The 27493-nt window shown below is 48.5% G+C and overlaps 3 protein-coding genes across 8 annotated transcripts; 1 reads left to right on the top strand and 2 right to left on the bottom strand.

Moving 5' to 3' along the window:
• Positions 1-466: 466 nt before the first annotated feature.
• On the bottom strand, positions 467-10448 carry afg3l2 (AFG3-like AAA ATPase 2). Of its 2 annotated transcripts, none has more exons than XM_068709267.1 (17): positions 10276-10448; positions 9055-9154; positions 8691-8759; positions 7311-7462; positions 7060-7212; positions 6647-6721; positions 6157-6281; positions 5806-6079; positions 5458-5595; positions 4289-4442; positions 3657-3764; positions 3447-3572; positions 3247-3357; positions 2638-2753; positions 2226-2426; positions 1802-1996; positions 467-1615 (listed from the first exon to the last, which is right to left on the bottom strand). In XM_068709267.1, the coding sequence occupies exons 1-17, from the start codon at positions 10357-10359 to the stop codon at positions 1376-1378; spliced, it is 2421 nt and encodes an 806-aa protein (XP_068565368.1). In that variant the 5' UTR covers positions 10360-10448; the 3' UTR covers positions 467-1375. The 2 variants fall into 2 exon arrangements, with proteins under 2 accessions (XP_068565368.1, XP_068565369.1); XM_068709268.1 differs by having other exon boundaries at positions 6157-6278.
• A 1283-nt stretch (positions 10449-11731) lies between these two features.
• Positions 11732-17668, top strand: fastk (Fas-activated serine/threonine kinase). The gene is made up of 11 exons (XM_068709260.1): positions 11732-11848; positions 13041-13782; positions 13923-14256; positions 14553-14740; positions 15179-15327; positions 15407-15623; positions 15711-15870; positions 16301-16392; positions 16475-17027; positions 17109-17223; positions 17406-17668. The coding sequence occupies exons 2-11, from the start codon at positions 13056-13058 to the stop codon at positions 17490-17492; spliced, it is 2622 nt and encodes an 873-aa protein (XP_068565361.1). The 5' UTR covers positions 11732-11848; positions 13041-13055; the 3' UTR covers positions 17493-17668.
• A 601-nt stretch (positions 17669-18269) lies between these two features.
• ubtfl (upstream binding transcription factor, like) lies at positions 18270-26948 on the bottom strand. 5 transcript variants are annotated; one of them, XM_068709262.1, is made up of 21 exons: positions 26917-26948; positions 26600-26780; positions 24842-24933; positions 24598-24773; positions 24424-24507; positions 24183-24338; positions 24034-24098; positions 23756-23876; positions 23558-23668; positions 23268-23395; positions 22697-22838; positions 22575-22616; positions 22327-22431; positions 21957-22142; positions 21661-21789; positions 21401-21480; positions 20889-21078; positions 20716-20763; positions 20032-20169; positions 18865-18960; positions 18270-18664 (listed from the first exon to the last, which is right to left on the bottom strand). In XM_068709262.1, exons 3-21 carry the CDS (start codon positions 24906-24908, stop codon positions 18599-18601), a joined length of 2130 nt encoding a protein of 709 aa, XP_068565363.1. In that variant the 5' UTR covers positions 24909-24933; positions 26600-26780; positions 26917-26948; the 3' UTR covers positions 18270-18598. The 5 variants fall into 5 exon arrangements, with proteins under 5 accessions (XP_068565363.1, XP_068565364.1, XP_068565365.1 ...); XM_068709263.1 differs by having other exon boundaries at positions 18865-18957; positions 26600-26926; XM_068709264.1 differs by having other exon boundaries at positions 21679-21789; positions 26600-26921.
• Between the last annotated feature and the right edge of the window lie 545 nt (positions 26949-27493).

The raw sequence follows: 27493 nt of genomic DNA, 5'->3' as shown, positions 1-27493 counted from the left end.
GATAGTCTTCAATGAAACAACATCAAGAGATTTAACAAAGTATCAATACACCTGATAACCATTGGATCTGATTATAGTATATATATAATAGTTATATATCATAGTATACATATATCCTTCACCAGCTGCTCCTTTAGACTAAAACACATTTTATATCTTATAGATTTATATTTATCATGTTTGTGTCTCAGCTCTGCACTTCCTGTACGACGGGCTTCAAAATAAAAGACTGCAGGATTTATGGACAGAAACTTGCGTCTGTTACTACAGTAAAAGTACTAATACTACAGTGTAGAAATACTCTGTGACAAGTAAAAGTCCTGCATTCAAAAAGCTGCATAGCTGATATTACAAAAGCATCAAAATATACGTTAAACGTTCTTTTATTTAACACAAACTAATAATCAACTTTGTTCTGATAAAAACTGTAAATGTAAACCGTTTAAATAAAGCTTTGAGCTTCAAATGGTTGATAGATTTATTTATTTCTGATTTCATTCAAATGATTAAACATTTGACTAATGAACACATATACACATTGTTACACATCGTATCACAGCTGATCAGTAACTGACCAATAACTAATCAGTAACTGACCAATAACTGACCAGCACAGACTGCAGCTGCTTTAATCCACCACATGCTAACATTAGCTTTCATATTAGCATTCAGTTACGTTAGTCAGTAACGTCATTGTTCACCCATCGGTGGTTCTAAGGAGAACTCCACCACAACTTCTATTGAGGGACCACCTGGAACCAGAGAACTCAAGAGTCCACATCTAGAACCTGAACCAGGGTTCTACAGCTCGGAGATTAAGTAAAAGTATAACCCAGAGAAATGTTTTAGATCTCAATGACAGTAGGAGTCAGAGCTGGTCCTAGTTTACTCAGTGAGCAGGTTCTAGAAGACAGACACTCGGGTTCCACTGATTCCTGTCGCTCTCTGAAAGCTCACAGTGGAACAATGGCTGACGGGTGAAGATCACCTGAAGCATTCCTACCAGCTGTCGACTGTATCGTATCTTTTCCAGTAAAGATCACATGAAACGTGTTCTCTGTTTACGTGACGTAGCGTCTTGTTGTTACGACTCTGATCTGTTCATATAGGTTCTCCTGTAGAATGTATTGACAGCCCTGTTCCTCTTAATGAAGGCTTTAGACTCAGTTCTACAACAGCTGTTACAACTCAAAAGTTTATAAATTCTGTGTGATGGTTCCACGAGGTTCTATGAACCATGAGGAGAACCCTAGATAATCAAAGTTCTGGTGGGCAGGTCGGTAAAGGATGGTGGCTCAAAGAAAAGGTGTATTCAGGGAGTGGATGATATTTGAGATACATGTGAGGGTGATGGGTCAGAAACCATCACAGGGTTCTAGAAAGGCATTCCTCCAGAGATCTGGCGGGCCACCTGCTCCTCCGGGCTCTCCTCCTTGTCCTTCCTCTCCTGGTTCCAGTCCTTCAGACCCTCCGGCAGCGTGGTGTCCTCGTCCATGCCTCCGGTTCCCTCCACAAAGTCCTCGTACGTCGACTTCTCTACGAACGGACGTTTTCCCAGCAGCTCCACCATGTCGCTCTTATCCAGAACCTCCTTCTCCAGCAGCCGCAGCGCCACCTGCAGGACGACATGGGAACACAGAGAACAGGGTCAGAACCCTGATCTGGAGGGAAGGCTTCTACCAGTCGGTGCTGGTTCCATCAGTTGGAGAATGACCTAGAACCCTCCTTGTCTGGGTTCTACCTGCCCCCTTTCTCTCACATGTATGTAGAACAAAGAACAGCATTGGAACTATCTCGGTACCTTCTCCACCTCGGGCCTCTTGTCACTCAGCAGTCGGTGGGTTCTCTGGTGTGCCTCGGCAATGAGAATTCGAACCTCGGTGTCGATGAGACGAGCCGTGGCTTCGCTGTACGGCTTCTCCAGAACCATCTCACCCTGTCGGGGGAGGTCGAAGGACACTTGACCCACCTTCGCATTCATCCCGAACTGAACGATCTGCAGCAGAAACCAGGAGGTCAGACAGGAACAACTATTCTATCTAATGAAGGTTCTACAAAGAGCTTCTTCTGTGGCGCTGTGAAGGAGAGAAACCAGAGCTGCTTCCTTCTGCTGCTCAACTAATCAACATGCTTCAGCAGAAACAATTCATGACCTCTGTGTGACCCCTGTGTGACCTCTGACCTGTGAGTAGATGTCTCTGTGTGACCTCAGTGTGACCTCTCACCTGTGCGTAGGCGCTCTGCGTGACCTTCCGGAGGTCGTCCTGAGCTCCGGTGGTGATCCGTCCGAAGAAGATCTCCTCGGAGACTCGGCCTCCCAGAGTCATACACATGCGGTCCAGCAGCTGCTCCTTGGTGTACAGGTACTGCTCTTTGGGGAGGTACTGAGCGTAACCCAGACCCTTCCCTCTGGGGATGATGGACACCTGCACAGGTAACAACATGCGCTGTCACACACACACACGACAAGCTATCAAACACTCACCCGCTTTCTCCACAGCAGCTGAGGCTCATGGGTATTACAGTAGCATTCCGCCATGGCAAATTCCTTGTAGGTGAAAACTTTCTTGGCAATAAATGGTTCTGATTCTGATGATATCATGAACCTGTATGAGGAGGAAGAAGAGGAAGCGTGACCTTCAGCAGAGGGTCGGCGTGCTCCAGGAACCATCCTGCCACGGCGTGACCGGCCTCGTGATACGCCACCGTCTTCTTCTCCTCCGGCTGCAGGACCTGAGTCTTCTTCTCCAGACCTGCAACACAGCCATGGTCACCGACGGGACTCCTTCAGAACGTGACGCTTTCTGATCGTGAACCACCAGAGTGTAAATAAAGTTTTACCATGAACCACCAGAGTGTAAATAAAGTTTTACCGTTAACTACCAGAGTGTAAATAAACTTTTACCATTAACCACCAGAGTGTAAATAAAGTTTTACCGTTAACCACCAGAGTGTAAATAAAGTTTTACCGTTAACCACCAGAGTGTAAATAAAGTTTTACCGTTAACCACCAGAGTGTAAATAAGGTTTTACCGTTAACCACCAGAGTGTAAATAAAGTTTTACCGTTAACCATCAGAGTGTAAATAAAGTTTTCCTGATGATGATTCCTAACGTTAGCTCTTGCGGTGAGCTAACGTTAGCTCTTGCGGTGAGCTAACGTTAGCTCGTGCGGTGAGCTAACGTTAGCTCGTGGGGTGAGCTAACGTTAGCTCGTGGGGTGAGCTAACGTTAGTTCAGCTCTCACCTCCGATCACTCTCTCGATGGCCTGCTCAAAGTGCTTCTGGTTGATGGCGTCTGAAAGGTGGCGAGCGGCGATCAGCGCCGCCTCGTTGCAGACGTTGGCGATGTCGGCACCTGACAGACAGAGAGCAGGGAGAGGAAACCCAGTGAGACCGAGGGAGACGGCGGTTTGATGGAAAGGTGACATCACGCGGTGTGTTTACCTGAGAATCCAGGTGTGAGGGCGGCCATCTTCCTGGCCAGAGCGTCTTTGTCCAAGTCCACCTCCAGCTTCAGAGGGCGCAGGTGGACTTTAAAGATGGACGCTCGGCCTTTGATATCAGGAGGACCTGAGACACAGAGACAAAGCACTGATAGAGTTGTTATTGTTCTAGGAATCACGGGTCACACTCAGATAGCCAATCGTTCCTCACCGATGTAGATCTGTCTGTCGAAGCGTCCGGGTCTCATCAGGGCCGGGTCCAGGATGTCGGGTCTGTTGGTTCCTGCTAGAACCACGACGTTGGTCGCCGTGTTGAACCCTAAAGCACAGAGAAGAGTGAGACCTAAAGGTCTGTGAGACGAGGATGATGTACAGATGATGATGGTTTATCTAAAGACGAGCCATGTGTAGATACACACACAGACCAGGAGAGGTCGCTGCACAGAAACCTGCAGGTGTGTATCAGGTCCGCCAGAGTAGTTGTCTGATATACAACTTCATGACATGTTTTTCTCTTGGGCACTTATTTAATATTAGAGACCTGTCAATCACTGTGTAGCCCCGCCCCTAAAGCATCCCCTCTTTATGGTGTGTTTGACTCTAAATGGAGCATAATGTACTAAATGAACATCATGCTGTATTGAAGAAGACTGTAAACTAGAGATTGAGACCATAAACTCATGTTTACAATGTTTACTGAGGGAATAAATCAAGAGAGAAGTAGAGTCATTTTAGACTAGACTTCTATACAACCAGAGGAGTCGCCCCCTGGTGGAAACTAGAGGGCCAATCGGCACCTGGGGGCGGGACTAACGAGGCCTAAATTCAACGGTCGTCACCCACCGTCCATCTCCACCAGCAGCTGGTTCAGCGTGTTCTCCTGCTCGCTTTGTCCTCCGAAGTTTCCTCGTCCTCGCTTCCGTCCCACGGCGTCGATCTCGTCGATGAAGAGGATGCAGGGAGCGTTCTTCCTCGCCATGACGAACAGATCTCTGACCTGCACAGGAAGTGACATTGGGATTAGGTCAAAGGTCAACCCGCCACAGCTGAATGTGTTTAAATTTAGGCTACAACCACACTGATACGTTTAAAACCAAAACGATCACAGCGTTTTCTAAATGATCTCCATCCAGGCTAACAAGCCTGAACACAAACTGACTCTCTACGTACACGGAGCTTGATGGTGCCGCTGTCAACAGGAAGTAGATTGGTTGCTTAGTTACAGAAAATACAACAGATTACTATAGTAGTCTTAAATAGTGAAAGGTTGTGTTTGATACTTAAGATCTTCCTCTATAAACTCAAACAGACACATTTACGCTTCAGGTCTTTATCTCTCTCAAAACAAATTTCCCTTTAGGACAGGGCGCGCACGCACACGCACACGCACACACACACACACACACACACACACACACACACACACACACACACACGGATCAATAAATGTGGTCATCACACGTCACTCGTAGTTCTGCTGGAGGCTAAAGTCTGTCATACTGGAGAACATTTATACTTTTGTTCCTTTATAGTTTCTGTGTGAACGTCACAATAGTTACAAAAAATAAGCATTAATAAAAAAAAGGGAAGTCCTCCGCTTTGTGTCCGTTTCTCCTCAAAGCCTCAAACCGTGACTTCAGATGTCTCTGTAGGTCTGATACCTCCACTGGACACACCGCTCACTAATCGCTCACTAATTGCTCACTAATTGCTCACCAATCCAATAACAGCTGCTTCCTCCTCAAACTTTAAATGAAAAACAGCTGCTAGTAAAGACAACAAGGTCAGCAACGCCTGTCATCAGTTCTCCATGTTGAATTGACCTGGTAATCCACCGATAATCAAGGCTGTTGTTGTTTGTGATTTTCCGGGAAAGGGTCACGTGACTTAAAATAAAATAATGATTAATAAAAACAATAGAGACAGTTAAACAGTGTGTGTGTGTGTGTGTGTGTGTGTGTGTGTGTGTGTGTGTGTGTGTGTGTGTGTGTGTGCGCGCGCGTGTTCCTCACCCTGGCGGGGCCGACGCCCACAAACATCTCCAGGAACTCAGAGCCGTTGACGGTAATAAACGGTACATTGGCCTCACCGGCCGTTGCTTTGGCCAGAAGAGTCTTTCCTGTTCCTGGAGGACCCGTCAAGATGGCTCCCTACACACATGATAAACAATCATTAACTTCTGAACCATCTCCTTACAGGTCCCGGTCCCACCTTAGAGGTCTCGGTGCCACCTTAGAGGTCCTGGTCCCACCCGGCCTCACCTTAGAGGTCTCTCATCTTAGAAGTCCCGGTCCCAAGTTCCACCCAGCTTCACCTTAGTGGTCCCGCCCTCACCTTGTGGATCTAGACCCCGCCCTCACCTTGGGGATTTTGGCACCCAGGTCCTCGTATTGTTTGGGGTTCTTCAGGAAGTTGACAAACTCCATGATCTCCAGCTTGGCCTCCTCGCAGCCCGCCACGTCTTTGAACTTCACATCGATCTCGTCCTTCAGTATCTTCGCTGTCGTCTCGCTGACGCTGAACAACCCGCCCATCCCCCGGCCGGGACGCCCCGACCCCGCCGGGCCCCGCCGCAGCATGAACAGCAGGAAGCCAATGATGAGCACCGTGGGGAGCATGCTCAGTAGGAAGGTGCTGAGGAGGAAGGAAACAGAGTGGAAACCTTAAACCGGTTTAAACCAGCGCTGTGTGGTGAATCTAACGTTCCTCACCCATCACTCTCGGTGGAATAAACCACCGGCAGTCTGTTCTCTCCCTCGATGCCGAGCTCGTACTGAGCCGTCTCCAGATTCCTCTCAAACGTGTCCACACTGCCAATGTTGAACCACACATACTGCTGAAAGAGACAAAAACAGACTGAACCTCCTGCTTCCTGTTTCATACAGCCGCCAGTAGATGACTGGTTGGTCAGTTGGTGAGTTCAAGCCCTCTGTTTTTGATTCTCTTATGGAATCTGACTGCATCCTTGAAACTCGGATGGAAGGTAGCGATAATTTAAACATGGACTGAGTCTACATCTGACATCTGGAACCTTGTTATTGTCTGGTGAGGCTGAACGGGCTCGGACGTTAACTTCATGAATGTGTTTGATATGACTCTGACTGTCAAACTGCTACATAAGGAAATGACCCCGGGAGTAAGTAAAATAAAAAGACTATATAAAACATATATATAAAAATAATAAATAACGTAGTAACTCACCCCGTCCACCGGCGTCTTCCCCGGAGAGAAGACCACTTTAACATAACGCTTGTTGACCACCTCTAACCGGTCCACCTGGTGAACCAAACAAACATCTGCTGTTACATAGGAATGTACTTTCTAAAAAGATCTGAGTTATGGCCCTATAAACAAGTTTTAAAAATGTGTTAACGCAGCAGAATAACTCAGATTAACAAGATTCAGCAGAACGTCAGGTTAAAAGAAAAGACATTAACTGAGATTAACCAAAAATCAATTCAGATTTAGAGGTTTCTAAACAAACTGGTTTATAGATTAAGATAAACCAAAGTCATGTTCCTTCTATCAGGTTAACAGACTCAAATGTAGCTGAGCAGGTCAGAGTGGGACAATAGAGTGACTTTATAGAGATCAGATGATTAAAGTGTCTTCACCACTGCTTTGGACAGGTAGTTGTTGACAAAGTCCTTCCAGGTGACCTCTCGTCCTCCGTCCCTAAAGAAGAAAAAATAGGTGACGGTGGTCCAGAACGCTGCTCCGCTCAAGAAGTACATCCGAAACTCTTTATCATCCCAGGGAACATCCCCCTGAAACAGACACAACCTGACATGAGCTTCACACCACCAGGTGAGCACAGGTGAGAGCTGAGAGGCACCTCAACAGGTGAAGCCAGAGTCACACTGACCTTCTGCAGACGGCTGTACCAGTGGGACTCCTCCTTACGGCCTCCTCGTTTTCCATCTCCTCCTCCAGATCCTCCTCCTCCTCCTCCTCCTCCTCCTCCTCCTCCTCCTGCCGCCTTCCCAGAAGATCTCTGAGCGTTGGCAGGTTTGGCCTCTGAGAAAAGACAAAGAAACAAACAACAATCAAACAGTAAACAGTCTGGAGTAAAAATTGGTAGTCGTGGGTAGACGTGGGTAGTCGTGGGTAGTCTGGGGTAGTCGTGGGTAGTCGTGGGTAGTCGTGGGTAGTCGTGGGTAGACGTGGGTAGTCGTGGGTAGTCGTGGGTAGTCGTGGGTAGTCTGGGGTAGACGTGGGTAGTCGTGGGTAGTCGTGGGTAGTCGTGGGTAGACGTGGGTAGACGTGGGTAGTCGTGGGGTAGTCGTGGGTAGACGTGGGTAGACGTGGGTAGTCGTGGGTAGACGTGGGTAGTCGTGGGTAGTCGTGGGTAGACGTGGGTAGACGTGGGTAGACGTGGGGTAGTCGTGGGGTAGACGTGGGGTAGTCGTGGGGTAGTCGTGGGGTAGTCGTGGGTAGACGTGGGTAGACGTGGGTAGACGTGGGGTAGTCGTGGGTAGTAGTGGGGTAGACGTGGGGTAGACGTGGGTAGTCGTGGGTAGACGTGGGTAGTCGTGGGTAGACGTGGGGTAGACGTGGGGTAGACGTGGGTAGACGTGGGTAGTCGTGGGTAGACGTGGGGTAGACGTGGGTAGTCGTGGGTAGTCGTGGGGTAGACGTGGGGTAGACGTGGGTAGTCGTGGGTAGTCGTGGGTAGACGTGGGTAGTCGTGGGTAGTCGTGGGTAGACGTGGGGTAGACGTGGGTAGTCGTGGGTAGTCGTGGGGTAGTCGTGGGTAGTCGTGGGTAGACGTGGGTAGTCGTGGGTAGTCGTGGGTAGACGTGGGTAGACGTGGGGTAGACGTGGGTAGTCGTGGGTAGTCGTGGGGTAGTCGTGGGTAGTCGTGGGTAGACGTGGGTAGACGTGGGTAGTCGTGGGTAGTCGTGGGTAGACGTGGGGTAGACGTGGGGTAGTCGTGGGTAGTCGTGGGTAGTCGTGGGTAGACGTGGGTAGACGTGGGTAGACGTGGGGTAGACGTGGGTAGTCGTGGGTAGTCTTGGGTAGTCTTGGGTAGACGTGGGGTAGACGTGGGTAGTCGTGGGTAGTCGTGGGTAGACGTGGGTAGACGTGGGTAGTCGTGGGTAGTCGTGGGTAGACGTGGGGTAGACGTGGGTAGTCGTGGGTAGTCGTGGGTAGACGTGGGGTAGACGTGGGTAGTCGTGGGTAGTCTTGGGTAGTCTTGGGTAGTCTTGGGTAGTCGTGGGTAGTCGTGGGTAGATGTTTCTACCTTTGGTTGCTGCTTCGGCTTCACTGTTTTTTGGAGTTTTCTGACTTCCTGGAAAATATTTCTCAAAACCTGAAAAACAACAACAAAACATCACTGTGATGAAAACAAACAAGCTTGTACTTCTATACTTGTGAGGACCCTCAGGACCTCAACCATCACAACTAAATGTTTAACTCTGAACTTGAGTCTAACTCTAAACCCAGGTCTGAACCGTCAGGCCAAAATGTCCTCCCAAGATCTGAAATTCAACCTGGTCCTCACAATAATATATAACACACACACACACACACACACACACACACACACACACACACACACACACACACACACACACACACACACACACACACACACACACACACACCTTTAGGTGGTCTGGAGCTCAGCCTCCTGTAAACTCCCAGCAGGTCACTCAGCAGGCTCCGCCCCCTCTCCTCCTGTCCCGCAGCGGTCGAACACGTCACCTGACAAACAGGAAGTAGACGTAACAGAGTTTAAATAAGCTGAGTGGCTGTGAGGAGACATCTTTATGTGACATCAGGTCTGACTTCAACACTATTTATTTCACAAACATTCATCTAAACACTGTTGTTGTTAAAGTACTGGAGACGTGATCAGGCATCAATGATCAATACTTAGTGTCAGTCTAAACGTTACAGTGATCATTCTTTAGTTCACATGAAGCTTTATTCATATATTCAAAGAAAGCTCAGCAGAGGATGTACTTCCTGATGCAGCTGAAGAAATTCGACCTGCCAAAGACAATGATGGTGCACTTCTACAACGCCATCATTGAGTTCATCCTCTGCTCCTCCATCACAGTCTGTTATGCTGCAGCCACTGCCAAGGGCAGACTGCAGCGCATCATTGGCTCTGTGAGAGGGTGATTGGCTGCAATCTGCCGTCCCTCCAGGACTTGTTCGCTTCAAGGACCCTGAAGCGAACAAGAAGGATTGTAGCCGACCCCTCTCACCCTTCCATCTGTCAGGAGGCTGAGGTCCATCAGGACCAAGACCTCCATCAGGACCAAGACCTCTATCAGGACCAAGACCTCCATCAGGACCAAGACCTCCATCAGGACCAAGACCTCCATCAGGACCAAGACCTCACGCCACATCAACAGTTTCTTCAGTCTTCATTAACAGAGTCCGGGTCCTCCCTGACTGACATCCTTCATGTTCAAACACACTTCACATCTCATCAGTTATCTCTTCATCTACTTTATTCAGATTCTATTGACATTTTAATGTTTCTATTTCTTGCACTATGTGCACTCCTTCTTCTCCTCCTCCTTCTTTTTCCTTCTTCTCCTCCTTCTACTTCTTCTCCTTCTTCTACTTCTCCTCCATCTACTTCTCCTCCTCCTCCTCCACCTTCTACTTCTTCTCCTTCTCCTCCTACTTCTCCTCCTCCTCCGTCCATAAAGAGCAGATCAGAAGCATCACTTGTCTGTTTTAATGAAGGTTACTGAACGTTACGTGAGTCAGTGACGTAACACAGGCGACTCTTAGCTGACGTTATTAAACACCTGCGTGCCGCTGTCCCCGTTAGCACAGTTAGCATGTTAGCACAGATCTGCACCTACCTGTCGGACCGGAGCGCTGGACCCCAGCAGCAGCCGGAAGCTGCTCGTGCAGCCGGCGGACAGCCGCAGGTATCGGTGAGCCATCCTCACCGGAGAGACGGACAGACCTCTAGACACGAGTCAAGAGCAATGTTAGTGTTCCGTAACCGATGTGCTCCGCCATCTTTACTCTACGCTCCTCCTCCTTCTTCTTCTCTTGGTTTAATAGCGGCTGACGAACAGCTTTCGGGTGTATTATCGCCACCCGGTGACGCGGAGTGAGGAGTAAAGATACAAAACAAAGAGAATACAATAATTAAACAGACCAGAGGAAACATAATATATATGATATGTATGTATATAAATGATAAATATAAACCTGAACCAGCCCTAACTATAAACCTGAACCAGCCCTAACTATAAACCTGAACCAGCCCTAACTATAAACCTGAACCAGCCCTAACTATGAACCTGAACCAGCCCTAACTATAGACCTGAACCAGCCCTAACTATAGACCTGAACCAGCCCTAACTATAAACCTGAACCAGCCCTAACTATAAACCTGAACCAGCCCTAACTATAAACCTGAACCAGCCCTAACTATAGACCTGAACCAGCCCTAACTATAAACCTGAACCAGCCCTAACTATAAACCTGAACCAGCCCTAACTATAGACCTGAACCAGCCCTAACTATAAACCTGAACCAGCCCTAACTATAAACCTGAACCAGCCCTAACTATGAACCTGAACCAGCCCTAACTATAGACCTGAACCAGCTCTAACTATAAACCTGAACCAGCCCTAACTATAAACCTGAACCAGCCCTAACTATGAACCTGAACCAGCCCTAACTATAAACCTGAACCAGCCCTAACTATAAACCTGAACCAGCCCTAACTATAAACCTGAACCAGCCCTAACTATAAACCTGAACCAGCCCTAACTATAAACCTGAACCAGTCCTAACTATAAACCTATTTTCTTAGAACTGCATAGTTCTGGATCGCCTGTAGAGTTTTATTAAGAGACTTGTTAGAGCAGCCTGATGATAATAAATCACAGTGATCTAGTCTAGAGGTAATGAACTCATCTCTTTGAGACAGAATGTACTTGATGTTTTAAATGTCACGTCACTCTTACTGCTGTCATGTTCCACACCAGATGCAGAATGTACAGTAATACACAGGCAATAACAATAGAAAACAACAATAATAATACAATAGTATCATAATTAAACTTAATTTACTGTGATATAATGAAATGTTCGTCCTGAGAATAGCAGCCTGTATTAATATGTGATAATTAATATATAATAATAACTATACATAATAATAATAATAAATATAAATATATATACAGTATATATAAATCACAAAATGGAGGTCTACGGATGAACTGTGGAGGGCAGCAACACGCCGTTGCAGCGTCTAGTCTGCCGCAGATTGAGCTCAACGAGAAGAAGCAGAAGAAGAAAAAGAAGCAGCAGAAGAAGAAGTGTGGCGGAATGAAGCGGCTGACCGCTGACTGTGTTTCTCTCAGCGGCCTCAGGTGTTTCAGCAGAGCGGAGCTGCCGGTGTGACTGAGCTATGAGGTAAACACGGGTAAACCAGGTTAACCGGGGTTATAACCGGAGTAGTTACCCGGTTAATAACCAGGTTATACGGCTCAGAGAAGGGCACTCTGATGCTAACAGCCTAATGCTAACAGGCTAACAGATCAGCTGGTGGAGGATCGGAGCTGACAGCTAGTTAAGGTTAGCTCACAGTTAGCTAGTTAAGGTTAGCTCACAGTTAGCTAGTTAAGGTTAGCTCACAGTTAGCTAGTTACGGTTAGCTCACAGTTAGCTTGTTTTAGGTTAGTTAAGGTTAGCTTATTTTAGTTAGGGTTAGCTCACAGTTAGCTAGTTACGGTTAGCTCACAGTTAGCTTGTTTTAGGTTAGTTAAGGTTAGCTTATTTTAGTCAGGGTTAGCTCACAGTTAGCTTGTTAAGGTGAGTTCATAGTTGGCCTGTTTTAGGTTAGTTAAGGTTAGCTTGTTTTAGTTAAGGTTAGCTCACAGTTAGTTAGTTAACTTAGTTTAGCCTGTAGCCTCGGTTAGCTTGTGGTAGTTTAGTTTCTCTGCAGCATGTTGTCCCAGTTGTTTTATGGCTTCTGTCGTGTGAATCCTCTGATATGGATATAGCTAGTCGGGCTGCAAACTGCCAAGCTAAGCTAGTAGACGTTTATCAGCTGTTTGATTAGCCAAAGAAGAAATAATCCACCACACAAGAGTCAAATCCAGCAGGACGTCATCAGATCATCACCGGGAGGTTTAATCTGCTAAATAACCCACTAGATGCTAATGCTAGCATGTTGGCCGGGGCTGTGTGCAGCTGTCAGGTTAAGATAGCAGGAGGAAGGACAGGAAGACAGACAGGTGAACAGGAAGACAGACAGGCGAACAGGAAGACAGACAGGAACAGGAAGACAGACAGGCGAACAGAAAGACAGACAGGTGAACAGGAAGACAGACAGGCGAACAGGAAGACTGACAGGTGAACAGAGAGACAGGTGATAAGAGAGACAGGTGAGAAGAGAGACAGGTGAACAGAGAGACAGGTGAACAGGGAGACAGGTGTGTGTGAGTAATTGAGTAATCAATCAACTGATCAAAGAGTAGCTGATTGTGATTCTGGGTATTGATCCAGTTTAAGTCTTGTTTTGAATACGTTTCATTCTGTTAGTGATCTTTAGAGCTGTTGGTCGTCTATTAACGTCTCTCCCCCCCCCCTCTCTACTCTGTAGGAGTGTTATACCTCCATGTGTCCTGCCTATAGGACTATGCAGTGTTTGTCCACTAGGTGGCTCCTCCTCCTGAGCCGAGCTCATCGCCCCCCCCGCCCCGCCTCCCAGTCGGTCAACATGTACACAACCCGCCTCTACAGCAACACGGGGGGAGGAGGAGGGGGAGGAGTCAAACATGGGCGGAGGGCGGGGCTTGAGGCGCCCCCCCCTCCCTACCCTTTGTACCAGGGTCGCCCCGAGGCCCCCCGTGGAGCTCACTTCCACTACCACGCCCACCTGGCTCCGCCTCTCCTGCCCCCCCACTATCAGCACCACGCTCACTTCCACACATATGGAGGCGGAGCTCCAGCTGGAGGAGCCGCCCTCCCCGCCGCCGCCAACAGCAAGAAGAAGACATGGAACTTCATCCACGAGAAGATGAGCTACGACACATTCTTCACCATGAAGCGTCTGATCGAGCGCTCACGGCGTCCCGACGAGGTTCTCCGATGGGTCACCCAGAACCCCTCCAAGGTCTCCCACAACCACTACCCTGTGGCTCTGCAGAAGATCGGTCAGCTGCTACAGGCCACGCCCCCGACACGGGGCAGGGGGGGCGACCCCGAGGCTCCAGGAGGAGGTGACGGACGGAACGTCCTGGAGCATCAGGACTTCCACACGCTTTGTGACGCCATCGTCAACGACTGTGCCAAGTTCGACAACTTCAGCATCGTCAACTGTCTGTACGCCGTCGCCGCGCTCGGTGAGTCTGCCTTTACGTGTGACGTCATCATGTGGTCTGTCTGAGGTGGTCCGATGTGGTCTGTCTGAGGTGATCCGATGTGGTCCGTCTGAAGCGGTCTGAGGTGGTCTGATAGATAATGGTGTTTGTGGTCTCTTCAGGTCTACCCAGTGACTCTCAGGTGGTCCAGGTGTTGGAAGCGGAGTCTCAGTCCAGACTGAACCAGTTCAACCAGAAGGACGTGTCCATGGTGTTCAGCTCCAGCATGAAGCTCCACATGGGCATCCAGCACCCTCTGACCGAGGCATGCCTGGCCGGTCTGGAGAAGAACCTGGAGCGAGAGCGCCACCCGCAGACGCTGTTCCTGCTGCTCTCGTACTACCGACTCAAGTGGCGCTCCTTGCAGCCGCAGGAGCCCGTCGCTGCCACAGGGGACGCTAACACCGCTAACAATAGCAACACGTCTCCAAACCCTGAACAGCTGCTCGCCAACAGGTGAGAGGATGCTGTTCAACCAGCGGTTAACTTGTAGCCTTGTTTAGCTTGTTTTAGGTTAGTTTAGCCTGTAGCCTGGGTTAGCTTGTTTTAAATGAGTTTAGCCTGGGTTAGCTTGTTTTAACTTAGTTTAGCCTGGGTTAGCTTGTTTTAAATGAGTTTAGCCTGGGTTAAACAAAGTCAATTAGTTAGAGGCTGTCGCTGCTACAGGGGGCGCTAACAATAACAACACTCCTCCAATAGATCCATTTCCCTCTAAAGTTACATTAACGACTTCTTGTCTCGGTGTCCTTCAGGAAGATCTTGCGTCTGGTCAAACACACCTTGGCGAGTGTCAGTGGTGTTCGTGACCAGGAGATGGCGCTGTTGGACGAGATGTTGGCGGCGTGCGTTCGGGAGGCGAGCAACAAGAGTCTGGAGTTGATCTTCAGCTCTCACCTGTTCTACCAGAACAGACAGGAGAGGTTCATCAGCAGCCTGGCAGGTGAGGTTTGGTAGAGTTCTTATAACGCCAGGGTTTACACCTGGGTTCACATAAACCTGAACCCCACCTTAAACCTGAACCCCACCTTAAACCTGAGCCCCACCTTAGAACCTGAACCCCACCTTAAACCTGAGCCCCACCTTAGAACCTGAACCCCACCTTAAACCTGAACCCCACCTTAAACCTGAACCCCACTTTAAACCTGAGCCCCACCTTAGAACCTGAACCCCACCTTAAACCTGAACCCCACCTTAAACCTGAACCCCACTTTAAACCTGAGCCCCACCTTAGAACCTGAACCCCACCTTAAACCTGAGCCTCACCTTAAACCTGAACCACACCTTAAACCCGAGCCCCACCTTAAACCTGAACTCCACCATGGAGCACAGCTCTGTGGGACACCCTGTATTGATGACGTGACTTGTTGCTCTCTGACAGAGGAGTTGCCTAAGAAGGTGGACAGCATCACTCCGTACACGATGGCTTTGATTGCCAAATACATCGCCCGCCATCGACTGAGAGAGACTCTGCTGCTCGACACCATTGCAGACTTTCTGGTGAAGAAGGCGGAGTACCTGGACAGTAAGGTGAGGACCGGACAGGCGCTCGTTTGGTTTTTGGTGTTGGCGAACAGGACTGCAGGTGTGTCTGTCTGCGTGTCCTCAGGTGATCCAGAAGCTGGTGTTCCCGTTCAGCAGGATGAGCTACCGTCCGTCCAACGAGGAGCAGTTCTTCTCTCGTTTGGAGGAAGTGGTGGAGCTGAAGGCGCTCAGCTCGCCGCTCGCCACCGTCAACATCCTCATGTCTCTGTTCCAGCTGGGACACTTCCCCGGCCTGGTGCTGCACCGAGTCTTCTCCTCCGCCTTCATCAGCAACGTCACCAGTCAGTACCAAAACAAAACCGGTACAACTCAACCGAGAGAGCCTTTGAGGTAGAAGTCCATGTCTGGTGTTCTCCTGTGTTCCACAGACAGTCCTTACGCTCTGATAGTCCGGCGGTACCTCTCTCTGCTGGATGCTGCTGTGGAGCTGGAGTACCGAGAGTACACCGGACCACGGCTGCAGGACGCCCACAAGGTCCTGATGTTTGACCACGCCCTGACTGCTGATGAGGTCAACCGCAAGTACAGGTAACACACCTGTACACAGGTAGACACTCACCTGTACACAAGTAGACACTCACCTGTACACAAGTAGACACACACCTGTACACAAGTAGACACTCACCTGTACACAAGTAGACACACACCTGTACACAAGTAGACACTCAACTGTACACAAGTAGACACACACCTGTACACAAGTAGACACTCACCTGTACACAAGTAGACACACATCTGTACACAAGTAGACACACACCTGTACACAAGTAGACACTCAACTGTACACAAGTAGACACTCAAGGTGACGGGTATCAGACTTAATGGGGTTCATTTCAGCAGAACTTGACCTGCATCAACAGGAATTATTCTTTCTTGTAATCAAGCGTGTTTGACCAGCCTTGACTGGTTCTGATCACTTCTGACTGGTTCTTGTGGTTCTGATTTTGTCTCCCATCAGTTATAAAGGTCTGGTTGCTGAGGCTCTACGACAGCTGGTTGGAGAACAGAACTACAAACAGGATGAAGTACTGGCCCCAGGATACTACACAGGTACTACACACTGAGTACTACACAGTGAGTACTACACAGTGAGTACTAGTCTCTGCTCTGATGATCTCCTGTCGGTCTCCAGACTTCGTGTTGTGGATGGATTCCTCTGGTCGGGTTCTACCGATCAGAACCGGAGCTGGTCTGGTTCCTCCGTCCTGCGTCGCCGTGGCGACGTCCAAGTCAGCCGATGAAGCGGTTACCGTGGTGACTGCAGAGTTCCAGAAGTTCTCTCCGTTTGCGGTGCTAGAGGGGGAGGAGCTATGTCAGGTGGGCGGAGCCATAGAGACCAGGTCCTTCCTGCCTCACCACAGCACGAGGCCCATGGGGACCAACGGAGGCCCCTACGGGTCCTACTACGTCCCCACAGCTGAGTACTACTCCGGTCTGGTTAAGGACCAGTCTCTGGAGAGCCAGGACAGCTCCACCCTCAGCAGCCCCCCCTCTGACGGGGTCCAGGGACCGGCAGGGTCCACGGCCCCCGACTCACTCTTCCAGTTCTCCATTGGGAAGATCCTGGAGGACGAGGGGGTGACGTACTCTGAGGGTCCCGAGAGAGGACCCCCATCGCCTCAGCTCCACCCCCCCGACACACCCGACACCGACAACCCCCCAACGGACCAGAGACAGATCAGGAGGTCGGTCCAGCTCAGCGGTAAACCTGATGAAATCTGTACCCGGGGGGTCCTGATGTGTAACGCGTCTCTGTGTCTCTACAGGGTCATCATGTCCGTCAACGATAAGTGGCACTACTGCCACAACTCTGAGGTTCTGGTCGGTTCTCGGGCCATGAGGGACCGACACCTGAAGCTGCTGGGATACGTCATCCTGCAGGTCGGTCCACACCGAGTCCTCCTAAAACCTGTTTAGACATAAGAACATTCACAACAACGCTAAAGCCACCACATAGACAGCCTCACAGCTCGACTAACCATCTTTGTGCTAAGCTACGCTACGCTCTCTGCGCTGCAGTGTGTTGACCAGCTGCTGATGTGACTTTTCTTGACCCCTCTCAGTTGCCGTACCACGAGCTGGAGAAGCTGAACGGCATCGAGGAGGTGAAGCAGTACCTGAACAAGAAGCTGCTGGATGTCCCGCTATGACTGTGTGTGTGTGTGTGTGTGTGTGTGTGTGTGTGTGTGTGTGTGTGTGTGTGTGTGTGTGTGTGTGTGTGTGTGTGTGTGTGTGTGTGTGTGTGTGTGTGTGTGTCCTCTGATCAATAACTGATATTTCATCAATGACTCATAAAACTGAATCTGTTGGTCGATGATTTAATGAACCAGTGAATCGTCTTTAATGTGCAGCTCGACTCCAACTCCCATCATGCTTTGCAGGCTGCTTTCTGACCATTTTACAAATGATCAGTTTTCAGATTTAAACCTCAGTTTAGAAGAGAAGAAGGTCATGTGACTTCTACACGATGTTTATTTCACTTACGTTGAATGTTTGTGTGAAGAAACAGAAGATCTGTTTCTAATGTTTGTGTGACGAGTTCACTGAACAATGAGATGTGCAACTTTAATGTTTATGAACGTTTTAATGAACAAACATCTGTCTTTGTTTGGGTGTGGGGGGGGGGGGTGTCCCTTTTTATAGAGTTTGATGAAGATGCATGTGCTGGACTCTGGTTTTTGGGGTGTTTTATAAATCCAGAAGCAGGGGGGGGGTTACCGTGGTAACAGGGTGAGTGTGCCAAAGCTGTGGGGGGGGGGGGTCAGAGGTGAGATTATTTATTAGTGTTTGAGGTTAAAGAAGCTTGTTTATATTCTATAAATCTATTCATTCAAACGTCTAAAACATGTGTCGTGTTTGTTTCAACTCCTTCCCCTGTGGTGATGTCACGGTGTGTTTGGGTACATAATCAGAGCTGACAACAGAAGTGAGAAAAAGTGCATTTATTTGTTAATAATTTTCTCAGGCAGGCAGCTGATTGGAGGCTGAACACTGGCTCCGCCCCTCAGCGGTAACCAATAGGCTCCTCCCCCGCTGTAGCTCCAAAAGAAACATAAAAACTAACTCCTCCCGACAAACGTCCATCAGATAAAAACCAACAAACACGAGTAACAAAACACTCCATCAGGCCATGCCCCCTTCAGAGGGAGGGGCCAGCGCATGACAACCATTCTCATTGGTCCGCCCGGATGATTGGCATGTGAGGAGGCGTGGCCTGCACAGCCTGTCCTCTCCAATGAGGGGAAGGGGTGCGGAGCTAATCCGAGTCCGAGTCACTGGAGTCTTCGGAGGAGCTCTGATCTTCATCGTCATCCTCATCGTTCTGAGGAACAACAACAGTCTTATTAGACGGTTGCCATGGTGATTCTGGGTAGTCATGTTTAATTGACAATAATGTATTTAAATGATTGAAAGTGATCTCTGATTTTTACATTATTGAAATCGAAATCTAATTGAACCGTCCGATACTAGAACCCAGTAATTAACCCTTAATTTGGGTCAAATGAATGCGTTTGTTTTCACCTCATCGTCATCATCACTGTCTGAGCTTCCTGACGTCTCATCGTCTTCATCAGAGTCAGATGAGTCGCTCTTCTCCGTCGAGTCGGACATGTCCTGCTGGAAGACAGAAAGGTGCAGCTTTACAGCAGTGTTGTTGTGTAGCGTCTAGTCAAGTAGCATGATGTCCTGTAGCCATGTAGTGTGTAGTCATGTAGCGTGTAGTGTGTAGTCATGTAGCGTGTAGTCATGTAGCCATGTAGTCATGTAGCGTGTAGTCATGTAGTGTGTAGTCATGTAGCGTGTAGCCATGTAGTGTGTAGTCATGTAGCGTGTAGTCATGTAGCATGTAGTGTGTAGTCATGTAGTGTGTAGTCATGTAGCATGTAGTGTGTAGTCATGTAGCGTGTAGTCATGTAGCGTGTAGTCATGTAGCGTGTAGTGTGTAGTCATGTAGCATGTAGTGTGTAGTCATGTAGCGTGTAGTCATGTAGCGTGTAGTCATGTAGCATGTAGTGTGTAGTCATGTAGTGTGTAGTCATGTAGCATGTAGTGTGTAGTCATGTAGCGTGTAGTCATGTAGCGTGTAGTCATGTAGCGGTGTAGTCATGTAGTCATGTAGCGTGTAGCCATGTAGTGTGTAGTCATGTAGCATGTAGTGTGTAGTCATGTAGTGTGTAGTCATGTAGCGTGTAGTCATGTAGCGTGTAGTCATGTAGCATGTAGTGTGTAGTCATGTAGCATGTAGTGTGTAGTCATGTAGTGTGTAGTCATGTAGCGTGTAGTCATGTAGCGTGTAGTCATGTAGCGTGTAGTCATGTAGTCATGTAGTCATGTAGCGTGTAGTCATGTAGCGGTGTAGTCATGTAGCGTGTAGTCATGTAGAGTGTAGTCATGTAGCGGTGTAGTTATGTAGCGTGTAGTCCTGTAGCGGTGTAGTCATGTCATGTAGCGTGTAGTCATGTAGCGTGTAGTCATGTAGCGTGTAGTCATGTAGCAGTGTAGTCATGTAGCGGTGTAGTCATGTAGCGTGTAGTCATGTAGCGGTGTAGCGTGTAGTCATGTAGCGGTCTAGTGTGTAGTCATGTAGCGTGTAGTCATATAGCCGTGTAGTCATGTAGCGTGTAGTCATGTAGCGGTGTAGTCATGTAGCGGTGTAGTGTGTAGTCATGTAGCGGTGTAGTGTGTTACCTTGGCTCGGTACGCCATGGCCCTCTTGGCGACCCCGACCGTTTGCGTGGTGGCTCTTGAACCGGCAGCCTTCCCCTTCGCCGTCACACGGACTTTAGCTCCTGGACTGTTGCGAACTTTAGCGGTGCTGCGACGCTTCTGATGAAACAAACAAACAAACAAAGATGTTTAACCTCTGAAACAAAGTTTTCAGCTTCACGCTGTTACAAACTGTCATTGCTCAACCCCGTGTTGTCCAAAGACCTTAAATTCTCTGTGACCCTTGTTAGTGAATGACAGACCATAATAACAACACGTGTCCTGTAATCACTTCTGTTTTATGACAAATAGATATCCATTTGGACTGTTTTTATATAAAAATAGATAAATAAGTCATCAGGATGTACATTAATTAAACTACCAATCTATGTTCCTGCTAACTCAAACTAGTACGACGTCAGAGAGTTATTTCTTTTTGATGAATGTGTAGATAATAATATTTATTATCTATACATTCATGTTTAAAGCATTGTTTTGTCACTGGTTATAGTTATAACAACGCAACGCTTCCTCCACTCACTCTCATCACACAAGCTAACTAACTAGCTAACTAGCAGACAGCCGGTTAGCTAGCTAGCCTCGTGAGCAGAAGAAGTGTGTTCATCGTATATAAATGGACCAAAGAGTGAGAGAGAGTGAACTCACAGAGGAGGAGAACTCTTTGTAGACGGCTCGGTCCTGAGGAGACAGAGACTGCAGAGAAGGAGGAAACATCTGGTTTTACTCTGCTGAGCTGTGATTGGCTCTGACCGTCATTAAGACAACCAGTTACTAATTGATCTGTACTGGTCACATGTAAACCGTCTCTCTGGTTGTACCTCCACCCAGTCCTCCAGCTCCGCCTTGTACTCCCCCTGCTGCTCCTCCACCATCTTCTTGTACTTGTCCTTCTGACTCTGGGTCAGTTTGTGCCACCTCTTCCCGATCTCCACCATCCGCTCCTTCAGGCTGAAGTGGTTCAGCTCTCCGTTGGTCAGCAGCTCCTGGGAGAACATCTGGTACCCGCTCCTATTGGACGGGAAACAGCAGGGGGCGGGGCTTAATACAAGGCTGCTTTACGTTCAGGTACATTCAGTAACTTTCAGTTTGAGCCTCATTGACTATTCATCTGCAGTTATTCTAAGAAGTTCTCACATGTGAGTATTTAATAAAACAACATTAAAGTCATTCATTAATTATTTTTGTCTTCCATGACAGAAACTGAACATCTCAACTAAATCAATGGCAGATAAGTTGGATTTTGTCTTGAAATCCCAAATTATGTATTGCTGAATTCAAATGAGCTCCCAGTAAAATGTTTACAGAGTTTGGTGTAAGAAGTCAGACTCACACTGGAGGTTTCTTTGGTTCTCCGTCAAACTTGGGTTTCCTCTGAGCTGCTGCTGGAGTCCTCGTGTCCAACAGCTCCCTCTGCAGGACAGACAACGTCACAACACAGAGGCTCTCAGCCAATCAGAGGCTCTCAGCCAATCAGTGACTTTAAGTTACTCAGAGACTTTAAGTTACTCAGAATGAACACATGTATTAAATGGGGCTGCAGCCTCAGTCGGAGGGGGCGGAGTCAGTGTGTTGTGGGCGTGGCTCACTGACCACAGGTTGGTACTGAACCTCGTAACGCTTCTGGTCCTCCGCCGCCTTCTTGATCCAAGGAATCTTCTCTTTCTTCTCCATCGACTTCCAGGCCGCCTCGATCGCAGCCTGAGCCTTCCTGCGGTCGCTCTGCAGAGGAAGTCACATGACCACATTTAAATCCATCACACCTCCATCACATCTGAGTACTAAACAGTGTAATCAGAATAATAAACAGTGTAATCAGAGTACTAACAATGCAATCAGAGTAATTAACAGTGTAATTGGAGTACTAGCAGTGTAATCAGATTACTCACTCTGTATTTAGCCAGGTAGTCTCCCATCACGCTGTGCTGCCACATCTCTTCGGCTGTTTTCGGCGTCTCAGGAAGCTTCGCCGTCTTCTTCCCGTCCCGTCTGTCTTTTGTCCACGTCTCTGGCTCCGCCTCCCGACCCCCCCGCTCCTGGGATGAAAGGAGAGACACCACCTGAGGGCCGAGTTTCTAGGGATCACAGATCAGGATCAGGATCACAAATGTTGCTATGCTGTTAGCTGCTAACAGCTAACGTTAACTAGCTCTCCTGCTGAATCATCAGAGTTGTTGTTCACAGTGTTTCATTATCAGGGATCAATACCAGGGAGCATGAATGTGAGTGTTTTAGAGAAGAAGAAGAAGAAGTTCTGACCTTGGCAGGAGACTTGGCTCTGTGTGGGCTGGCGGCCACGCCCCCTCTGGCTCCTCCCAGTTTTTCCTCGCCCATGACTCTGTCTCGCTCCTCGTCCGGTAGACTCTGAAAAACAAAGTCCAGTTAACGACGACGAGCCGACGTGATTCTGATGTTCATTAAACACCTTTGGAGTGTCTGAAACTCAAACTATGAACTCAAATGATGTGATCTAGTTTTATTTGTTCAATACTTCAGTGTTGACGTACCTCCAGAAACCTCTGCAGGTCCACGTCGTACTGCTTCTTCCTCTGAGGAAACACAAACAGGAAGTGAGAGCAGCTCTCACCCGGAGGAAACACAAACAGGACGGCGGCGTGTTGATACCGACCTGCTCGCAGCGTTTCTGAAACATGTCCTTCTCCTTCTGCGTCATCATCTTCCACTGTTTGCTGCAGAGCACCATGCGCTCTGTGCTGGGGACGTCCTTCATGTTCACCATCAGCTCGGCACAGTACAGAGAGTACCCGTTACTGGTCCACAACACACACATGTTAGACAGTCCAAGACCTGGAGGACCCTCACAAACCAGACGCTCCTAAAAGTCCACATCGGACTCCTTCTAGTCAGGTTTAAGTCAACTTCAATAAGCCTCGCCCCTCAAACACAGACCGACCAATCACAGCGTAGCATCACTGGTTCAGTGGATTTGTAACTCAGAGGTTGAAGGAGATATATACACGTTTATAAAAATGTTATTTAGCATTAGCACAGTACGTTAGCACAGCATTAACTAGCATTAGCACGTGTATGCTATGCTAGCTACTGAAGGTATTTTAAAGATCATTCCAGCTTCTCTCTTTAGCTTTTCATCCTGATGTATCCCGGCCTCTAACTCGTCGGCATCCTGGTTTTTCACTCTTGTTACTTGTTCATAAGTGAAAATGTTAATTAAGACTCACGGTGGTGGTTTTGTTGGCCGTCCATCAAATTTGTCCTTCAGCTGTCTCTCTGCTTTAGTGAGGACGGACCGAACGTGATCATCAGCAGTCACATCTGGATGGGCTTCATGATATGCTCTCATACTGCCCTACACACACACACACACACACACACACACACACACACACACACACACACACACACACACACACACACACACACACACACACACACACACACACACACACAATTATTAGGACCAGATACCCACACAGAACTAGATAATGAGTGCATCAGTCTGGGCTGGTACCTCATAGTCTTTCTGGAGCTCCAGGGCCTTGCTGATCCACTTGAGTCTCCTCTTGTCAGACAGTTGGGACCACTGTCTCCTCAGAGCTTCCTTCAGCTCCTTTTGACTCACCTACAAACAACAAACAGTTTGTATTCATTCACATCTGCTGTTTCTGTGTGTGTGTGTGTGTGTGTGTGTGTGTGTGTGTGTGTGTACCTCCGGGTGCAGCTTCATGTAGGTCTTCTTCTCGTGGTTGTACCACAGCTGTTGAGGAGTTTTAGGTTTCTCCGGCAGGTCGGACTTCTTCCTTTCTTCAATCAGCTCTGGATGTTCCTCTCTGCAGGTCAGCTGACATTAGCTACGCGCTAAATGCTAAACGATAAACACTAACACCAAACGCTAAATACGTTTGACAGTCAGTTCTAAGTGAGTTGAAGTGAGTTTGAAGCTGGCTGACCGTCTGTTAACAGTCAGCCGTTTGTATTTGAACTTACTTGAATCGAGCCATGTTCTTCTCAAACTCTTCTTTCTCCCGTTGAAACTCTGTGATGTACTTTTGCTGCAGTGAAGTAAAGACCAGATTGTATTTATTATTTAAAAACAGGAACACCTTGTTGATCAGTGAAGAGGAGGAGGTCCACACCTTCTTCTTGTCGGGCAGCTCCTTGTACTTCTTGGACAGGATCTTAGTCAGGTCCAGGTTGCTCATCTCCGGGTGGATTTTGGCGTATTTGGCTCGTTTCTCCATGAAGAAGCGGAAGTACGGAGTCAGAGGTTTTTTGGGGAAATCTGGATGAGTCTGTTTGAACATGAGGTTAAAGATCAGATGAAGTTGTTCTTGAATGTTCAACACTCAGTGTTCTCATCAGAAGAGTCGGACTCACCTTCAGTTTCTTTCCTTTGTACGGATTCTTTACGAACTCCATGGCGTCTACGATGAGCTCCGTCATCGTTCTGTACTTACGAACCTGAAACACAAAAACATGACGACTTCCTGTGGTCATTAAATACATCACACTATGATATGTGTCTTGCTAATAGGCTGGAAACTTTCTTACCTCAGAGGAAACTTTCTGCCATTTCTGGCGGCACATTTCTCCGGTGAAGCTGCCGAAACCAACTTTGTCCCAGTCGAAGTGCGACTCGGTTGTTTTATACTTCATGCTGTCTGTGTCCGGCACCTGAGAGCGGATCTTCTCCAGCAGAGTCAGACAGTCCTCCTTCGTCCAGTCATCTGCGCACACAGACACAGGTCAGCTGTGACCTCAGGTGACGATGACATCACAGCAGGTCAAAGGTTACCTGGTTCATTTTTTATCTTGGAGCTCTGAGCCGCCGAGACGCTGCTGCTGCTGCTGCCGTTCATCATGCAGCGACGACGGAGAGCAGTCCGTCTACAGAAAGAGAGAGAGCGAGAGAGAGGAGAGACAGAGAGGAAGAGACAGAGAGGAAGAGAGAGAGAGAGACAGAGAGAGACAGCGAGAGGAAGAGACAGAGAGAGAGGGAGACACAGAGAGAGAGAGAGAGAGAGAGAGAGAGAGAGAGAGAGAGAGAGAGAGAGAGAAGAGACAGAGAGAGAGACAGAGACACACACAGAGAGAGAGAGAGAGAGAGAGAGAGAGAGAGAGAGAGAGAGAGAGAGACACAGAGACACAGAGACACAGAGAGAGAGAGAGAGAGAGAGAGAGAGAGGAAGAGAGAGAGAGAGAGAGAGAGAGAGAGAGAGACAGAGAGAGGAAGAGACAGAGAGAGAGGAAGAGACAGAGAGAGGGAGACAGAGAGAGAGAGAGGAAGAGACAGAGACAGAGAGAGAGAGACACAGAGAGAGAGAGACGGAGAGAGAGAGAGAGAGAGAGACTTTATTATTAATTATCAGCGGTTGTCATGGAGCTCATCATCATCAGTGAACTTTGATGAAAATGAAAACTGATAAAAGCTCTAAAGTGGAACTTGAGTTGTTAGACACGTTGTGACGTCATTATATTATGTTTTGTTATAATCATTATTATCGTTAATAAAAACAGACATTAATAACACTCAGGTAACCGGTGTTTCTGAGCAGCTCCTGCCGCCCTCAGCGCTCTGATCACCGGCTGTCCGGAGCCTGACTGACCGGTCGAGAGGACCTCCCCGGTGTGGTGCGTCACCGCGGCCCGCAGACAAGGTCAAACTTTGGGGCGACAGGTTCAGATTCCAGCCCGTGTTCCGCTGGAGGACGATGAATATATATAATATATAATATGTATAATATAATATAATGTGACTAACGGCTCCACAGCGTCAGCAGGTCGGCTGAGTGACACTAAACATTTAGAATCACTTTGGATCAAAGTGTTAAACATCACTTACTAACAGACCCGCCGCGTCTCTTCTGTTTCTAAATATGCTTCTCCCAAAATAAAGCACGGAGGGCGGTAGAGAGCCGCGGCTCGACTCCGCTCAAGTTTGTTCAAAATGACTCGTTTACGGGCCGAAATCACACGAAAACCCGCAACGACAACGCGACGCTCCGCTCCACAGATACGCGTCTCCGTGTGTAGTTCCGTGTTTTCTGGAGGTGTTCTGGAGCGGAGACGTGGAGTGGACCCAGCGGGCCGTCGGGCTCCGGCTGCCCGGTAATGGCGTCTGTCCTCCGGCAGGAGTCTCCACGCAGCTTCCGCTGGCACGCGAACAGCTCCTCGAGACGAGCTGGCGTGAAACCATTTTAGGAAAAAATGTGGAAAAACTGCGATGATTTTAAAACGAATGAAATAAAATAAAAACCGAATTCATCGAAAAACGTTTCTTTTTTTAAACTAAACATTTGACACGTGCAGCAAAACAAATAATTTATACCAAAATAAAATGTGCTTTAAATGATTGAATCCTTCGACATCCGCGGTCCGGGTGTCACACTGAGGGACTAAAACGTGGACCCGTTCCTGTGGTTCTGGACCGAAGGAGAAGCAGCTGCTGCCCCACAAACCTTCACTGACGAGCCGCCATGAATGTTCTGCTGACTCGGGGACAAGCGAGCAGAAAACACCTTAAATCTGTCGAAAAGCACCGCCGACGACTCACCTTCAGGTAGAGACACAGACCCGGTGAACACCGCGCACCGCTGGGCTACGTCGGGTTATTTCAGGGCTCTCGAAGTGTGTGTTTTTCGGCCGTAAACCCCGGGGAGTCCGCTCGAAACGAATCCGACAAAAGGAGCGTCTAGTCCGGTATGAAACTCCGCCCCGCGCCGCAGGGGGAGGACCTCCGGGAGAAAACATGAGGAGACAAAGGCGCAGGATGGAACTCACTTATATACTTACTATTTCATTTCATGTACGCAAACATTCAGTCACTAAGTTAAAAAATAACTGCGACAGCGTCTTTCTACGGAAACCTACCCGCCAGACTGTCACCTGGTCCGGGTCCAGATGCTGAGACCGGCGGTGAGACAGAGGACCGGCGGCTGGAGGCTGTCTCACGGCTCCGAGAGGAGGAACCAGAGACACCGCGGAGAGGCATCAGGGCGGCCGGCTGTCAGGTCTCCTCACCCGGCCTGTGGAGGTGTTCATCAGCGGCTCGGAGCCGGCAGAGGGGGACCAGCAGCCCGCATCCACATGACATCCTGCCCGCTGACAACACACCGAGTACCGGTCTGATCTCACCGAGTCACCGGTCTGTCCTCTCTCCTCCACACGGTGAGCTGTGAAGTTAATCACTGATCAATCAATACATCCACCTGTCCTCCTCTGGGACCCAGGTGAGAGTGTGTGTGTGTGTGTGTGTGTGTGTGAGTGAGTGAGTGAGTGAGTGAGAGAGAGAGAGAGAGAGAGAGAGAGAGAGAGAGAGAGAGAGAGAGAGAGAGAGAGAGAGAGAGAGAGAGACCAGCTGTTTTATTTCTTTAATAAAGTAAATAAATGTAATTTTCTACAGAATATACTGTGACTTTATTTTTACTTCTTTATTCATTTAGTCACA

This window comes from Cebidichthys violaceus, unplaced genomic scaffold (assembly GCF_023349555.1).
Source record: "Cebidichthys violaceus isolate CVI_PGR_0920_01 unplaced genomic scaffold, fCebVio1.0.p SCAF_141, whole genome shotgun sequence".
In the NCBI taxonomy this organism is placed as follows: Eukaryota; Metazoa; Chordata; class Actinopteri; order Perciformes; family Stichaeidae; genus Cebidichthys; species Cebidichthys violaceus.
This window is presented reverse-complemented; position numbering and strand designations above follow the sequence as displayed.

Excerpts from the sequence above, each read along its gene's own strand:
- afg3l2 (XM_068709267.1), bottom strand. The coding sequence starts at position 10,359 with ATGGCTCACCGATACCTGCGGCTGTCCGCCGGCTGCACGAGCAGCTTC. Across the intron at positions 6,282-6,646 it reads GGAAGACGCCGGTGGACGGG|CAGTATGTGTGGTTCAACAT; the intron begins GTGAGTTACTAC and ends TGTCTCTTTCAG. Across the intron at positions 6,080-6,156 it reads TATTCCACCGAGAGTGATGG|CACCTTCCTACTGAGCATGC; the intron begins GTGAGGAACGTT and ends CTTCCTCCTCAG.
- ubtfl (XM_068709262.1), bottom strand. The coding sequence starts at position 24,908 with ATGATGAACGGCAGCAGCAGCAGCAGCGTCTCGGCGGCTCAGAGCTCC. Across the intron at positions 23,877-24,033 it reads AAGAACATGGCTCGATTCAA|AGAGGAACATCCAGAGCTGA; the intron begins GTAAGTTCAAAT and ends GCTGACCTGCAG. Across the intron at positions 21,079-21,400 it reads GAACCAAAGAAACCTCCAGT|GAGCGGGTACCAGATGTTCT; the intron begins GTGAGTCTGACT and ends CCCGTCCAATAG.
- fastk (XM_068709260.1), top strand. The coding sequence starts at position 13,056 with ATGTGTCCTGCCTATAGGACTATGCAGTGTTTGTCCACTAGGTGGCTC. Across the intron at positions 14,741-15,178 it reads GTTCATCAGCAGCCTGGCAG|AGGAGTTGCCTAAGAAGGTG; the intron begins GTGAGGTTTGGT and ends GCTCTCTGACAG. Across the intron at positions 16,393-16,474 it reads GGCCCCAGGATACTACACAG|ACTTCGTGTTGTGGATGGAT; the intron begins GTACTACACACT and ends GTCGGTCTCCAG.